The sequence below is a fragment of the Ursus americanus genome, chromosome 23, assembly GCF_024610735.1.
Source record: "Ursus americanus isolate L20-20 chromosome 23, mUrsAme1.1.p, whole genome shotgun sequence".
In the NCBI taxonomy this organism is placed as follows: Eukaryota; Metazoa; Chordata; class Mammalia; order Carnivora; family Ursidae; genus Ursus; species Ursus americanus.
In genome coordinates, this window is record NC_142149.1 from 3,557,979 (window position 1) to 3,574,937 (window position 16,959).

At 55.6% G+C, this 16,959-nt stretch overlaps 1 protein-coding gene across 1 annotated transcript in view; it reads left to right on the forward strand.

The window, feature by feature from the left end:
- DNAH17 (dynein axonemal heavy chain 17) overlaps nucleotides 1-16,959 on the forward strand; it is a 95,206-nt gene that overhangs the window by 15,753 nt on the left and 62,494 nt on the right. Inside the window, exons 14-23 of the mRNA XM_045813910.2 lie at nucleotides 3,229-3,337; nucleotides 4,107-4,210; nucleotides 7,276-7,416; nucleotides 9,621-9,764; nucleotides 12,249-12,431; nucleotides 12,959-13,213; nucleotides 14,392-14,561; nucleotides 15,125-15,347; nucleotides 16,663-16,779; nucleotides 16,864-16,950. Of these exons, the coding sequence (XP_045669866.2) occupies nucleotides 3,229-3,337; nucleotides 4,107-4,210; nucleotides 7,276-7,416; nucleotides 9,621-9,764; nucleotides 12,249-12,431; nucleotides 12,959-13,213; nucleotides 14,392-14,561; nucleotides 15,125-15,347; nucleotides 16,663-16,779; nucleotides 16,864-16,950 (1,533 nt within the window). The remainder of the gene's footprint in view (nucleotides 1-3,228; nucleotides 3,338-4,106; nucleotides 4,211-7,275; nucleotides 7,417-9,620; nucleotides 9,765-12,248; nucleotides 12,432-12,958; nucleotides 13,214-14,391; nucleotides 14,562-15,124; nucleotides 15,348-16,662; nucleotides 16,780-16,863; nucleotides 16,951-16,959) is intronic.

Below are 16,959 nucleotides of genomic sequence, written 5' to 3' on the forward strand. Positions count from 1 at the left end.
CCGTGCTGCATGCCCAGGCCAGTCCCACTCGTGGAGGGGGGCTCTTCCACCTGCTGTCCTGCCCCCCCCAGCTCCCTTGGTGAGTCGCACCTGAGCCTCTAGGCACTGGAGCGCAGCACACCACGCACCTTCTCCTGTGGCAGCAGGACGCAGCAGGACGCAGCAGCAGCAATGCCGTGAATCCGAAGGGCGTTTCTGGGGTCCAGGACTTGCTTACCAGACCTCCCACGTAGGGGATGGTGGCCAGATAGCACCGTGTATTTGACCGAGCCCGGGAATCAGGGCCCACCTCAGGTGCCAACCAAGAGAAGAGTGGGAATATCATCGGAGGGTTACGAGCAAGGCCTCGGGGAGACCGAGGAAGCCCCGGCCCTTGGTGGAAGTGACCTCCTTCAAGAACGCACTGTGAGAGCGAAGGCCAAGTGAAGCAGGCCAGGTCACGCCATCACGAAGGTTTGCCGAAGGTCGTCACCGCACCGCCACCGACACGCCCAGCAGAGAATCGGCCAGGATCGGTGCCTGACTCCAGTCGGCGAACTAGGGCATGGTGGTGATGCCACAAGAATGGGTTCAATAGAAACTAAAAGAGGCTCGTTTTCATTAATTTCATTTCTTGAGATAAAATGTTAACGATCTCACTCACTCGTGCAGCCAACTACAAAATACCAGGGTCTCCCCTAAGCGCATCTCCCTGACTTGGCTTTCCCTGGAAGCAGCTATCTTCAGACTCAGAGACATTCGCGTTCGCCTGCCCCAGAGCCCTTCCCAGCCGCGGTGGCACCAAAAATGTCCGTGGGCTCTTTTCAGATCAGAAGACTTCTGGGGGGGCCGCCTGGGTGGCGCAGTCGTTAAGGTCTGCCTTCGGCTCAGGGCGTGATCCCAGAGTCCTGGGATGGAGCCCCGCGTCGGGCTCCCTGCTCTGACTGGGAGCCTGATTCTTCCTTTCCCACTCCCCCTGCCTGTGTTCCCTCTCTCGCTGGCTGTCTCTCTCTGTCGAATAAATAAATAAAATCTTAAAAAAAAAAAAAAAGGAAGACTTCTAGTGGTGAACCAGAAGATAAAAGTCCAACCACGGTTGTTTTGAATTAAAATAATTTGATCTTGGGGCGCCCGGCAGGCTCAGTCGGGCGAGCGAGTGACTCTTGATCTCAGGGCTGTGAGTTCGAGCCCCACGTTGGGTGTAGAGATGACTTAAATAAATAAACATTTTTTTAAATAGAAAATTTAGAAAGTTTGATCTTCTGCTGTATTTCCAAACAAAACCCAGCCACACCCATCGCTGTCCAACCGGAGAAGCACCTTACTCAACTAGGAACGCTGCCCTCTGCGAATACAGATGTTGGACTAGGCAGGGAGGTGGGAAGTCAGACCCGGGGCTGAGTGCCCGTGGCGACCCTTAGTGCTGATGCCGGTCCCCCTCTTTGGAGCCCTTCTCTCCAGGCCCTTCCCATCCTTGGTGTGGTTTCTGTTGCCAAGAAACACCACTGGCCTGCAGACTGCTCACAGCTGTTAGTGTCTAACCTGGGGGGGGGGGGCGCGTGGTGCCTTGAGGAATCCGCTGGGGTGTCCAAGGGACCACGCAAGTGTGGGGTTTGTCCACATCACACTTCTGGGGACAGAGCCCTACAGGTGCGGCTTTATAATGTAGGCTGTTTAAAAACACACGGGACGAACATATTAGTACATGGACCTTCTCGCCCTGGGCGATTTACTCTGGTGATTACTCTGGTGATTACGACAGCTCAGTGACATTCAGCTACCTCTCTGGGCTATTACTGGGAGAAACAGGCAGTAAATGAACGGCCTTCCCGAGTCCCTGAGTATCCACGTGAGTCGTGGACAGGACGCAGCGCCCCAGCTGGGCTGGCCCCGGGTGCTGAGCCCAGGTGCACCTGCCGTCTCTGCCGGTCGTCAGGGACCCAGCACGTGTCCCGGCTGGTTCTGTTCTGCCGAAGGGGCTCCCCTCACCACTCCCTTCGCAGGATTTAGTTCCTAGAATACCCAAGAGGCACGTTATGAAATGGCCTCACGCGGGTTCAGTCTCGAAGCGAGGGTACCGATAATGGGGAGAGACCACGGCCTGACGTAGTTAATGAGAATCTAAACTCTGATGAGTGGGGTCGTGCTCCACGCTCACTCACTTTGTGGCTCCACAGACGCTCTCTCTTATTTCTGTCTGGTTTCTACTTGCGATAAGTTCTAAGCTTTATTCCTCTGCCCGCTCGACTCCTGAAAACACTGGAGGGAGAAGGTTGGCAGGGCACCGTACGGAAGTGCCAAATGTATGGAATGTGTTGTTCTGAAAGGCAAGTGGTAATTTGCAGTTTTAGTTCTGTGTGCCCCCCCCACTTTATAAAGTAGGGGTGTCCTTGACAAGTTACATAAAATAAATGTTGCTGGATAGAAGGATATTGCAAAACTCAGATGGTGCTTGTGATTTAAAGGAATAATTGAGGGGCGCCTGGGTGGCTCAGTTAAGCGTCCGCCTTCAGCTCAGGTCATGATCCCGGGGTCCTGGGATCAAGCCCCACATTGGGCTCCCTGCTCTTCGGGGACTCTGCTTCTCCCTCTGCCTCTGCCTGCTGCTCCCCCTGCCTGTGCCCTCTCTCTCTCAAATGAATAAATAAAATCTTTTTTTAAAAAATAAAGGAATATTTATAAAACCTGGATACACCCTCCTTCTCCTCCCCCCCCCCCCGGTTTGTAAATTGATGTTTTTTAAAGCACTCATTTCTTGGAAATTAGGTACCGAGAACCTATCCTGTCGCTCCGATCCAATAACAACTTGGACAGCTTCCCTGAGGATCCTGGATCTCCTTTATGTAACCAAATTTCACATTTGGGTTTTCTAACCAAGGAGAGATTCTGAGCCCAGGCATGCTCTAGCTACCCCTGTCTGTTTCTCTGAGTTTCTTTTTATGATTCTAAGCCAGATAAAAACACTTTTGGATTAAGCACTCCCTGCCATCCCATGATCACTTTTCCTTCTGCTTCTACCCCAGACCGTGGGTAACTAAGAGCGAAGTATATGCCGAAATCCTTGATGATAAAGACAGCTTTGACAAGTTGAAATCTCCTGCAATTTGATTTATACATAATTCCCAATGAAATGGCACGAATTGTAATTGGTTTGGCTGGTACTGCGTAACAAGACCCTTCCTGTGAGACCATTTTCAGCGGGGTTGGGTTTGGAACGAAGGCCCTGGAACCCCAGCCTTTGTGTTTCAGATAAAGACCACGGTGAAGGACGTAGAGTCCCCTCTAACAAAGTCGGAACTGGAAGCGATCGACGTCAAGCTGTCGAGTGCCGAAACCACACTCTTCTGGAATAGCGAAGGTACCAAGGCCACGTTCGTCTCACCCTGGTTCAGCCTGGCGGGGTGGGGGCTGTCCCAGCTGTCCAGCGTCTGTCCTGTGACACGGGCGAGTGGCTGCTTCTGCCCAAGTTCCCACAGTGGACTTCGGGGCCCGCAGCTTCGTGGTGGGCTCCCACGCAGGGGCGGCAGGTGGGCCCAGGGTGGGTGTCAGAGAAGCAGAAAGAAGTGTGCCCGTGAGGCAGAAGACCGCCTCCCTGACCTCCCTCACCCCCGGACCCACTTCTGGCTGGGCACCACCTCCAAGGCTCTCCAAGCACCTTGTGCCATCTTTTCAGCCCTCTTTGGCCATGTCTGCCTGCACTGTCTCAGTGCAAAGGTGGGACGGTCCACCTCCCCGAAACCAGGGTCGGCCTGGCTTTCTGTGGGCAAAGACACCTATGCTTTCTCTTGTCACTGCTGCCCAAAGACACACTTCTTTCCAGCCGCTGCTGCACACGACGCCAAGACTTGTCAAGCGTCTCCAGCGCCCTGCTGGTGGCTGGAGGGGCAGGGGCGTGCAGGATGCGGGGTCCCCTGGTGGAACTAACGACCCGCCTATTTGGGGATCAGGAAGTCCTGCTCCCAGAGAGACACCACGTGCTTCGTTCCTCAGCATCGCGTTCAGGGAACTCTGCACGAGCCGTAGACGTGTTTTCCGAGAGCTATCTTGTAACAACAGCTCTCTGAGCACTCGGTTCTCCTCTTACTGATTTGTTCATTTTGTAAGATTCCTTTATGTCTTTATTTTAGGTGTGTTAGAGTATATTCAAGAGATGCGAGAAATTCTCCATAACTTGCAGAACAGGATACAAAAAGCAAAGCAGAATATAGATGGGATTTCTCAGGCCATGAAGGTGAGTACGCGGCAGGCACAGAGCAGGGCTTCATCGGAGGCCCAGGAGAGGGTCCTGGGGAAAGGGGGCCACGCGGAGATGCTCACGGGAAGTGCCTAAGGCAGGAGGAACTTGCTGTTTGCAGCTCTGGACCACATAATGATGTCGAGGTGGCCCCAAGGCAGGGAAGTCCCAGGCCAGTCTGCAGAATTCAGGTCTGCTCCGTTCTGATGAGTGCGGGAAGGTGCGCTGTGACTCAGCCCCGCTCAGTGAAGCACCGAGGTGACTTTCACTCAAGCCCAATCCAGAAAACAGGAGGAAGTCCCTCAGTAGCCTCCCATGGTCTGTCATCGAGGCCCTGATTTGCAGAGGCGTCTACAGAACACGTCCCAGGGGAAGAGGTGAACGCCCCCCATTAATTTACAGTGTCTGCCGTGAACTCCATTTCATGTTTAGAACAGTCATGTTTAAGCTCTATTTCTCCATCGATGTATCAAGGTTAATTAATGACAGTGCCCCACCAACCACCACCACTGTGGACCCCCCAGGGAACTACAGGTCACGCCGGCTTCCCCACCCCCACCCCCACCCCCAGCCTCTGAGCTGGGAGATTTGCACATTTCCGGCTCGAATCTGCTCTGCTCTGTCACAGTGGGAGCCTTCTTTCCTGCAGTATGGCTCATTTCACCACCATCCTCTCAGACTCACTCCGTAAATTGTAGACAAGGGTCGTTGCTCCCTACTATTTTTCCTGATCCAGTTGTCATTTGGGTAGAGTTTTTCCTCAAGAAATTTCTGCAGGCAGGAAAGGAGCATTGATGACATACTGAGTCCTTGCTTGTCCAAAAATCTCTCTCTCTTGACCTCACCGACAGCTCTCCTGTGCAGGTAAAGGATGTCTTGACATGGTCCTTACCTTTCAGCAGTCTAGAAACATCTCTATTAGTGAGCACGAGTGCCCTGATGCAGCCCACCGGCTTAAACAGCAGAAGGATATTTGCTCATGGTCCAGGAGGCTGGACATCCAAGATAGGGAGCCATCAGCTCTGCTTTCCCCGAGGCCTCTCTCTGGGGCTCGCAGACGGCCTTCTCCTCCCTGTGTTCGCTGTGGTCATCCCTCTGTGCCTGTCTGTGTCCTGATCTCCTCTTCTTAGAAGGACACCCACCTGATTGGATTTGGGGCCACCCTAATGACCTCATTCTAACTCAGTCCCCTCTTTAGAAACCCATCCCCCGATACAGGCACACCCCTCGGTGCTGGGGGTTGGGGCTTCCCCATGGGAATTTGGGGGACACAATTCAGCCATCGTGGTCCCTGTCTGGTAGCCTCATGTTGACGGGGCCGGTGGCGGGGCGACTGTCCTGTGGATGCCCTGCTCTCTCTGGAGACACAGCTAAGGTTCTTCATCACCTTCGGGGCTCAGAAACGCCACCGGGGCGTGTCCAGGCGCGCGTCTGCTCTTGTTAATGTCCCCTGGACTCAGCTAAGTGCAGATCTGGCAGTGTTTGCTCCGTCTGTGGGTGGGCACCATCCATACTCATTCACTCTCTCACACGTATCCCCCCGGGAACTGGACGGTCTCACATGTGCCGCTGGACGCAGGTGGAGCGAGGCTTCCAGCCGCGCTGGGGTCGCTGGGGTCACTGGGGTTAGCAGTGCGTTCTGACACCGCTCGCCCTCTCCTGTCACAGCAGCAAAGACGTCCTGAAGGAGGGGAGGGAAGCACGCCGTCCTCGTCCGGCTGGCTGCCGCCACACGATACCGTGGGCTTAGCTGGCAGACGGTTACTGCTCTCGGCTCCAGAGGCTGGTTCACGGTGACGGCCCCCTTCCTTACGGAGGCTCACCGTCTCCCTGCGTCCTCATACAGTGAGGACAGTTTACTCTCTCTGCCTTTTCCTATAAGGACACTAATCCCATTGCGGGGGCCCCACGCCCCGTGCCCTCGTCTGTCTAGCCCGGATCACCTCCCTCATGAGTCCCAGTTACAAGGAGAGCTGTTACCGGGCCCGTCACTGTCAGAAGCGTGCCGGCCTCACGGCCCTGTCCCCTCGCCATTTCCTCTTTACATCCTTCCGAAGCTGCAACACGGCCGAAAGGGGTGGATGGAGGGCCAGCTCCCTCAGTGTTCAGGCACAGGGGGGAAGTCTGGAGGAACACTGGCTCTCCCAGCACAGGCCCTCCCGTGGATTACTCCATCCAAAAATCAACAACGAAAACAAGACAGTAGGTAGCATCAGACTCCTTAGCTGAGAAAACCAAGTAATGTAGAAAGAAAACAAGTCAAATCAGTCCTTTAGACCTGAAATAAATAATGTTTAAAGGTACATGAAATTATCAGATACTGGGCAGAGGAGGGAGGCAGGCGAACTAAGCCTTCATTGTTCATGGTGTGGATGTGCCTAAGTCCAGCGTGAGTCCCACAGGCGCTCTAGGGGGCTGGGGGCGCCCCTGGAAGGAAGGATGAAGTTCCCCCGAGTTCCCAGGGGGAGCAGGATGGGGGGAGGGGGAGAGATGAGGCCAAGAAGGTGCAGGTTTTGTCCAGAAATTTTCCTGCTATGCATTTCATTGCCATATGCATAGCACTTTGATGAAAATGTAAAACTAAAAAAAAAAAAAAAGATCTAATTATTGGAAAATAGAGTAAAAGCAAAATCATAATTACAGTTGACAAGCATCCTTGGGGCAGCACTCCCAGTTGCAGGAGGCCAGAGCCCCCCACTCCCCACCCTTCCCTGCCCCCACAGCAGGTCGGTTGCCCCCACAAAAGGGGCTCGTCCTCACTGGGCCTGCTGTTTGGAGCTGTAGGTGCTCCGCCCAGCTCGGACCATCCACCACTTGCCCTGGGTGCCAGTCCAGGGGGACTCCTCTGGGCCTGGTTGGGTGAAGCCTCCCAGGGGTCTCTTGGCTGCCCCAAGCCCCAGACTGGTCTGGAGGCAAACAAGGTTCTCTGCTCAACAGTCCCTCAGGGGCCCCCAGGCCTCACCGAGGGACAAGGACATTCACACCGACGAGCGTGCGGTGAAGCCATGAGACCATGGGCATTTTCCCCAAATGTTTTCCTCACTCCCACCTTTTCCCTGCAGGACTGGTCGGCCAACCCGATGTTTGAGAGGAAGGACAATAAGAAGGAGGCCCTGCTGGATTTGGACGGAAGGGTGGTCAATCTCAACAAACGCTACACCATGGTCAAGGAGGCCGGCCTGAAGATCCAAGCCATGGTCGCGGTAAGGACTTGCCTACAAGGGCCCTCAGGAGGCCACTCACTTTTAGTAGAAGAGGGAGAACCAGAGATGCCATAAAAATGACATTAGGGTCACAGAAGTCTGCTATCTTTAATCTGGGAGCCTTATTTTCAAGAAGCAGACCATCCGAAGTGGCCACTTGCTAGCCAGATTCCTCTCTTGCGACGAGTCTGCCCTCCTCCATGCTAAGGGGCCAGCACCCCCTACCCTCCACAAAATCGGTATAGACAAGTGACATCTTCGCACAAGGTCAACGCATCTTGTTTCCCTGAGATACGCTGAGTGAGGGCGGGCACTGAGCGTGTATCCTGTGTCCTTCACGTTTCCCATCCAGAGCGTGTGGAGGAAACAAACGTGTAAATGCAAGTGAGAAACGTGGAACGTGCGTGTGCGTGCTTTAAATCAGGGTGGTGTGATAGCACGCACGTACCGTGCTGCCGAGAGCGTAGGTCATCCCTTTCTGCCAACAGCCTCAACGGCTGTGGGCCTCTGTCCCCTGGCACGTGCTGAGGGAGGAGGCAAGACACGTGCCAGGTGCCGCTGGAAGCGCTGCCTGGGTTCCTGCCAGCGTGGGGGTTCTCATGCCTTCCTCACTTGGCAGCCGTTTTTATCCAGCTCGCGTGTTAGCTCATTTCTGAGGCAAATGTGAAAGGTAGAGCTCTGCATTGGCCGAAAAAGAGAGAATTCTCCCTTGAGCTCAAGATATTTTCAAGACAGTTTTTGGGGGTTTCCCAGTGCTTGGTACAAGTCATGGATATGGACTTAAATGATGGATCATCACCCCCAGACAGCCCGCAGGTCCCACTCGGTGGCTGTTCTTACGGTCAAGCCATTGCTTGGAGGGTCGTTGCACCAGCGGAGTGACTTGACTGGACCAAAAAATATTTTGCCTCATTTTCAGATCCTCTTCCTTCCCCCTTTGCCATGGTTCCAGAAAGTCCCACTAAATTAAAATGTTAAACTGCAAACATATTATTTGGAAGAATTAATCAATTAATCTGTTAACACTCTCAGGAGTGTTGGAAACAGGGCAAAGGAGAGAGAAATTTGGCTAGGATAAGGGAAAGGTTCACAGCACAGCAGTGCTGCGAGAGGACAGGCAAGGAGGCAGGGCAGCAGGGAAGAGGAACCTAGGAGAAGTAGAGGCCAGCAAGCTGACAAGACAAGACTTTGTTGTCGTATTTGCCAGAGTTCTCTATGCATGTGATGGTCATTTGAACCATTTCTTTCTACTTTGCGCTTAAGTTATTTAAACCTGTGTCTTCTTTCCTCTATTAGAAGATAACTGCCTGAGGGTGCAGACTGGGTCATATTCATCTTTGTGTTCCCTGTGGCTCTCGGTGTCTTACAGATTCATCCATCCCCTCACCCACCCATCCATCCATCCATCCATCCATCCATCCATCCATCCATCCATGTATACACCCATCCGTCCGTCTATCCATCCATCCATCTACACACCCATCCACTCATCCACCCACCCACCCACCCATCCATCCATCTATCCTCCTATCCACACATCCATCCAACCATCCATCCATCCATCCTCCTATCCACACATCCATTCACTCATCCATCCATCCATCCATCCATCCATCCATCCATCCATCCATCCTTCCATCCACACATCTACCCACCAACCCATCTATCCATCCACTCATCATTCCACCCACCCATCCATCCATTCACCAGCTCCTGCTTTGTCCCAGGCCTCCTGCTGCATGCTAAAGGCACAATGGTGGAAAGGACAGTCAACCTCCGTCCTCATGTAGCTTGACATCAAAGGGAGGTACAGACTAGACACAAATAAATAAAATCATTCAGAGTTGTCATCTGTGCCATAGTAGGCACAAGTAATAGATTACTAGAGGGAATACAGATGAGAGGCAGGGACAGAAGCCAAACCTAAGATGAATGGGGGGGTGGTGAAGGAGGGCTTTGTGAGGAGGTGACATTTGGGCCAAAACCTACAAGAAGCCAGACCTGGCAAGAATGGGAGGGAGCAGCCTATGCAAAGATTCTGACATAGGAAAGTGCCCGGCACTTTCGAGAAGCAAAAAGCAACCCTGTGTGTGTGGAGTGTGTGAACAGAGACAAGAGTAGCCAGAGAGTTGCCAAGTGAGTTGGTTAAAGAGTGAGCAGGTGAACCCGTGAAACTGTAGCCAACTGTGTGGTTCTGTTTGCAGGAAAATGCTGAACTGTTCAGAGCAGATACGACGAGCCAGTCCTGGAAAGACTACGTCAACTATGTTGACAACATGGTCCTGGACGAATTTGACCATTTCATCCGCAAATCTCTGAATTACTTCATAGACAACATGGTTGTGGATGTGAGTTATAAATATAAGATATGCATATATTTGTGCTATAAATATGGTGTTATAAGATAAGGCCTACCTTGGAATCTATGGTTTGCGGTTTCCTGATGAAAGACTGGGCTATTGTGTTACAAATAAACAGACATTAGAAATCTGCAGAGGGTGAACTACACACCTGGCTTTAAAACTGAAAGTCCTGTATCCCAGGACCCTGTTTAGTTCCCAGCACTGAGGACATCTGGTCACCTTAAATCGGCCGTACCATAAATCAGCTATAGAATACCTAAACGGTCCTACCTTGTCGCCAGGTGAGGGAAAGCAGACACCACCATCCCGTACCCAAGTGGTTTGGGCAGGGGGTACCCTCCTGTCAGCAACACCAACTGCTAACCTACTCAACTTTCCACGGGGTCCGTGGGGTCCACGGTGTGCGCGGAAGTGTCAATCAAGCCAGCAAAGAGGATGTGCTGGTTAATTTCATCCTGGCATTCGTTCTCCAGCGTTTTCCATGGGGGTGAGCCCTCTCCCACCCATGTTTTTTTCATTACAATAATTTTCAAATGATTTTGAATACTGCCAGAAGGAGATCAAAGATCCCCCAGTCCACCTAGCGCACCCACAGGAAAGATGGTGGGCAGGACAGCAAGACGCCCCTGTACAAGCCACAGAGGATGGATGAGTCATGCTTGAGCCCAGCACGTGTGTCTCAAAGGCCAGGTGTCACCCGACAATCACAGACCCGAAGTTCCGTTGATGAAAGTCGTCATTACTACCCACCGTAAGGCTCACCAAGCAGCTCACAATGATGCAAAGTGTCAGCAAGTTAAGGAATTTATAGTTAGTTAGTCACAATCAAAACCATGGTGATGCCTTGATGACAAAACGACCTTCTCCAAAAATCCCAGGGAGTCCCCGTATTTGCAAATGGCCTGGAAGCTGGAGCAGACCCCTGAGGGAGGGGCTTTAGAGCAGTGTGGTCATCTGAGTTTGTGACGATTGACCTTTTGTACCAGTTAGCAATTCACCTGGACACTGGCAAACACCATCCCTTCATAGTAGAGAAAACCAGTGGGTTCTCAAGTCAACTGCCCACGGGGCCGTTGTGGAACTCTGTTTGGAAGCTTAGTAGCTGCGGCGTGGATCTCGTGGCCTCCTGGGGCCCTTGGCCTGTATTTCGAGAATCACTGGACTGTTGGGCTAACCTCCATGAGGTCACCTGACAAATGAGGCTGGCACCCTCAGCCTCGCAGCCTCGCGACGGGGCTCCAGGAACAGACAGGGTGACCGTGCGCACCCGCTTTACGAACGGGACCCTCCCGTGGCTGTGAGGGCTGTCCTCTCTGGAGCACTGCGAAGGCCGGCCTGCCTCCTGTCCAGCTGCAGCATCTCACAGCAAGCCATTTTAGGGGCTCGACGAGTTGGTCGCAAGACAATTTTGCTATGAAAATAAAAAATAGAAGAGAGACATTAAAAAGATCACAATGAAACACAAAAAAATGAAAAATAGGAATAATTAATTTCTTCATGAAGAGAGCTATCAGTTTCCCGAACACTGGGGTGCGGACTGGTAACCGAGCCCCGGTAAATGTGCTCCTGGCATATCATCTCGTGGACGCCGATGGACGCCCAGCGCTCCATGGCAAATAACACTGTCATGCTTTTGTGGCCGGGCTTTGTGGCATCGTGACTGCTGCGCGCTCGGCCTCTAGCATAGTCTAGCGTGCAATCTGGCCGCGCCTGGTCTTGTTCCACGCGCCCAGAAAGTTCCCCACCGTGTTTTCGATCAAGCTGATACACATAGTTGTTATCCGCTGTCGTCCACTGTGAGGGCTGGCCGAGATTTCTATCATATGATAAAAACGTGAGCACCTCAGAGAACCTTGTCAACGGAGACCTGAAACCAAATCGTCCACCGGTTACTTTATCTTTTGCGGCGGAATTGTTTTACTGTCAATTCGTTATGCAGCGAGGAGGCTCACGGCAGAACTCCCTAGAGCCGTGGACGTGAGCGCTGTGCTTTCTGGGCCACAGCGACGCCCGTCCTGCCCAGCCGTGACCCCACTGCCCACCTGGAAGTGAGCAGCCACCACTCCCTCGCCTCCTATGTTACTGACTTACTTAGTCCTCATGGTAACCCCAAGAGATGGTGTCTCTGTTCCATTAAACAATTATCCTCATTTATCGTGTCCTGGGAAACTGGGAGGTCAAGTGTCTTGCCCAAGGCCACGCGGCTGGTAAGTAGTGGACACAAGCTTTGAGCCGAGGCCGTGGGCTCTCCCCTGCATTTCCGAGGGTGCGCTGGCCCCTCCAGCCTCTCCGGGCCCTGCGGCAATGTGTGCAGTTTCCTACTGCTGCTCGAGGGACCCCGGGGAAGCGTGCTCTGCCGGGTAGCCCCAGCCAGCCCGGGTCGGCCCTGGGGTGCCTCGAGAGAACATCAGGGCCTTGGGAGTGGTTCCACTGAGCTCAAGGCGTTAACCCCGGGCTGGCCTCTTTCAGGAGAGCGTGGCGCCACTGTTTGAGGTCCGCATGGAGCTGGACGAGGACGGGCTGGTCTTCCATCCATCCCTGGAGATGGGCACGGACCACGGCTTCCTGACGCTGATTGAGGGCCTGGTCAATGACATCTACAACACGGCCAAGCTCATCCCCCGGCTGGCCAAGGGCCGCATGAGCTACAAGGTCAGTCCCGGCCTGCCTGGCTTGGGGGGTGGCTTCCTTGCTCCGGCTGCCTTCCTAACTCAGCAGCGCCCCGTCATTGACACTGTAAATGCCGGTGGCTCTGAGTGTGGGGAGGAGCCCGAGGGTGTCATCAGGTCAGAACAGTGGTCACTTCCTCAGGGAACATTCCCCGACCTCCTCCCTGCTACGCGGTAAAGCGAGGCTCGGAGTCTGTGATTCTTGGAGACCCCACCCTCCATGTGAGCAGAGCCCACCCCCTCGTGTGGCACACACAGCAGGTGCCACGTTACTCTTGCATGAATGAATCAGCGTGCGAGCCATCCTGGGCTCTGCCGGCCCAAAGTCACATTCAGCATAATCTTCTCTCGGGAGAACATGGCCAATTGGCAGATTGCTCTGTTTTCCATCTTGAGAGGTTAGCAACACTTCCTCTGGCAGCGAGACACCCTCCAGGGCGGAGAGATCAAATTGAAGCCGTGACCATAGGCCACCGCTCGCCGGTCTGCTTCTCTCCTCCCCCCTTCCAGGCAGACCTGGAAGACATGACGGACCTCATAGAGATGAGGGAGGAGATGTCCAACCTGGTCATCAGCGCCATGAAGGAGGCCGAGGAGTACCAGGACTCCTTCGAGAGGTACTCTTACCTCTGGATGGACGACCCCCAGGAGTTCATGAAGAACTTCCTGATATACGGGCGCGCGGTCACCCCAGAGGACTTGGACACCCGGGCCGAAGAGACCCTCTCCAAGACGCCGCCCAGCCTCACCCAGTTCCAGCAGCAGGTGCGTGTGCCGGCTTCCTCATCCCTGCAATTCCTGCCCCCTCCCCAGGGGGCGGGGGCTGCTCACACGGCTTGATTCAAGCCTTGGGTGAATGGCTTTTATTTTTTAAGACTTTTTAAAGATTTTATTTATTTATTGAGAGAGAGAGGGAAAGAGAGAGCATGAGCAGGGGGGAGAGGGAGAAGCAAGCCCCCAGTGAGCAGGGAGCCCAACGTGGGACTCGATCCCAGGACCCTGGGATCATGACCCGAGCGGAAAGCAGACACTTCACTGACTAAGCCACCTAGGCATCCCGGGTGAATAGTTTTTAAATGTGGATTTTATGATTACTCTGGTCTGGTGCGTCCCAACAGAGCAGATGACTGCCATGGAAGAGTTTGTAACTCACAGACTCCAGGAAGAGGGGACACGCCATGCCCCGCAGGGCCATGGGGGAAGCACCAGGGTCAGTCAGGGGGCAGAGGGACAGAGGGGAAGGCGGGATCCACAGCCTGTGCTGTGGTTTTCATGGGAAAGAACGGGCTTGGGATGGGCGAGTTGGAATCATGGACTCCAGGGTGTCTGGGTGGCCCCTCACTGTCTGGTCCCTGGCCCTGGGGTGATCGGGACAGGGCAATGTTGGCCCCAAGTGCGAAGAGGGCATTTGCGGTGCAGGCTCTGGGTTGGTTTGTATATGAAAGATGGTCTCCCTGGGGAGTGGTCTGTTCTCTCTGGGAGTCTGCCAGCCCTGGGAGGGGCAGGTCCACGAGGCCTTGGAGCATGGGAAAGATAAAACACAAATCAACAATGACCACACACGCCTTCCCCCCTCCCCATGCACGGTGAGAGAGAGACGCCCGTGAGCAGAAGTGACGCACCCATGGGGGAGATGGGCGGGTGGGGGGACAGCTGGTGGAGCTGAGGGCCCCGAGGATGCAGAGCAGGGTGGAGAGGGCTGCGTTTGGGGCGCCCGGTGGTTGCCGTAACCACATTCACCTCTTGAGCTCCTCGCCTGGCCCTCAGAAGCCCTTGCCGGCCTCGCCGGATGCTGTCCCTTTCCGACAGGCTGCCAGAGCTGGGGATGGGCTGCGGGACTGCCGGGGTCCCGGGGGTGCTGGAGGAGAAGCAGCAGCAACCTGCAGGAAGGGCCGCCCTCCTCCCACGGCGGCCCGACGGTGAGCAGCAGCCGTGTTTTCCAGATCAACTCCTACGAGAAGCTGTACGAGGAGGTGTCCAAGTGCGAGAACACCAAGGTGTTCCACGGCTGGCTCCAGTGTGACTGCCGCCCCTTCAAGCAGGCCCTGCTGAGCACCATCAAGCGCTGGAGCTTAATGCTCAAGCGGCACCTGAGCGACCACGTCATCACCAGGTGGGTGCCGGCCCCACAGCCCCGCCCGCCGCCGCCCCGACCTTGACCTCGCCCGGGGGGAGAGCCGCAGACATAGGCCTTCTGCTGTCGGTGGGGCACTCTTGCCGGGCAAGTGTGGGGTGAAGGTCAGCGTCGAGGCCAGCAGCCCCTCCCCCGTCGAGGGTGGGTCCCAGGGGACGGGCGTCACCTGGCTGTGAGTGGACGCCCCGGGCTTCGCGGGACCCTACTCGCTGAGCACCTCGGTGTCTGGAGCCCCGAGGGCGGCAAGGCAGCCTGACAGGTCGCCAGGGACTGGTGACCGCGCAGTCACGGGCCGCAGTCAGGGCCGCGAGGAGGGAGTCCAGGCGGGCTGAGTTCCGTCCGGGAGGCCAGTTGGAGTAGAGCTGGTGGGGCGTAGGGTGGGGGTCAAGAGCAGGTGTCCCGAGGCGGTCAGGAGTTCTCCCTTGCTCAGCAGGGCCCCACAGTATAACTGGGGGGCCCCCGCTGCCAACTGCCTCCCCAGACAGACCTCACCCCCCCACCATGGAGGGTGGCACCCCTCACGGGGCCGTCTCGTTCAACAGCCTGGCTGACCTAGAAACCTTCATGAAAGTCGCCAGGACGGGCTTAACCAAGACCCTCAAGGAGGGGGATTACGACGGTCTCGTGGAGGTGATGGGTCATCTGATGAAGGTCAAGGAGAGGCAGGTGGCCACCGACAACATGTTTGAGCCCCTGAAGCAAACCATCGAGCTGCTCAAGACCTATGGGGAGGAGATACCGGAGGAGACACACGTGAAGCTGCAGGTGGACAGTTGTGGGCCACCACGTGGCCCAGGGCAGGCCGGAGGGGGGCAGCCCAGTGCTGGGGGGTTGGGGGGGCCGTCCGGGGGAGGCAGGAGAGGAAGCCAGTCCAGTGCCGGGGGTGCCATCCAAGGAAGGTGGGGGGAAGCAGTCCAGTGCCAGGACCTTGCGACTAGAGTAGAGGCTGTGGTGACTGGGGACAAGGCCTGTCACATGGGACCTGCAGGTTAGACCTCTTCCTGTGGATTCGAGAATCCCTGGGGAATGTCGAGGTGGAAGAAGGCTCCCTGCAGAGGAAGGGACAGTGAGGTGGGCTCTAAGGTGGAGCCGGTGGTTCCCACACCTACCCCCAAGGACCGGTCAACCCTGGGTGCAGGGGACGGTGGACAGAGAGCAGAGTCAGCGGAGGCCCTGCAGAGGGCAGGGACACGGCAGCGAGGCCGAGGGAGGGGCTGGCTGCTGCGGGAGCTCCGTGACCTGGAAGGTCCGTGTGGCAGGGCTGGCCAAGGCAAGGTGGGAAGGAGGAGGGTCCAGGCTGCCTCTGACTGCACTTCACAGCTAACTTGGAAATAGAACAGCTTTGTGTGCCATCCGGGCTGGGGTTGGGGGGGGTGAGGGGAAGGGTCCTGAAGCCACTGCCCAGCCACCCCCTGGAGGGTCCCCCTCATCCCTTTCTCCACTCTCTGCCCTGCTCTGGATCTGGGCTGAGATCCTGCAGGAATGGGGGTGGTAGGAGTGCGGGGCAGGGAGGCAGGAGCCGGGAGGCACTCCCTGGGGCCCTGCTGTGGGGCCAGCGGCTGCCCCTGCCACCCTTGCCGCCCCTGCCGCCCTGCCCAGGGCCCAGCTGAGGGCTGAGATGTGAAGTGTGTGTGGCTGGACCCAGGGGCGACTGGTGTGAAACGGGCTTTTAGATGTACTGCCGCCCACGGAATGTTAGCTCATCGTAGAGGAAAAGGAACCCGTGTCTTTCTTTTGTGGGCAAAGAATTCGTGGGCTGGGATTTTTTTTTTCTTCAAAATATTTTATGATCAGAAGTCCAATATTTGCTCAAGTGTGGAGAACTTTGAAAATACAAGAATTCATTTGATTGTCAAAGCCGTTCTGGCACAGTTCCAGAAATGGGGACCAGGCCGGGGGTCACCGCTGCTCCGGGGCCGCCTGGGGGAGGCGCACAGGACCCTCCGTGAGACGTGTGCGACTCCCCGCGAGCCCGTGCTAGTTCACGGTAGACAGTTTCCAGAAGACAGGACACGGGACAGGATACAGGACAGGACACGGGACAGGACACGGGACAGGACCCGGGCTTTGTCTGCCGCAGGAGCTGCCGGAGCAGTGGGCCAGCACCAAGAAGTTGGCCATCCAGGTGAAGCAGAACGTGGCGCCCCTCCAGGCTAACGAGGTCAACATCCTGCGGCGGAAGTGCCAGCAATTCGAGGTAGTGCCGCCCCGGCGGCGGGCAGACGCCCTCGGGGAGGCCGGGCTGTCACCGGGGAGGGTGACACGGGCGCTTCTCCCGCAGCTCAAGCAGCACGAGTTCAGAGAGAAGTTCCGGCGAGAAGCCCCGTTCAGCTTCACTGACCCCGACCCCTACAAGTCCCTGAATAAGGTAGGTCGT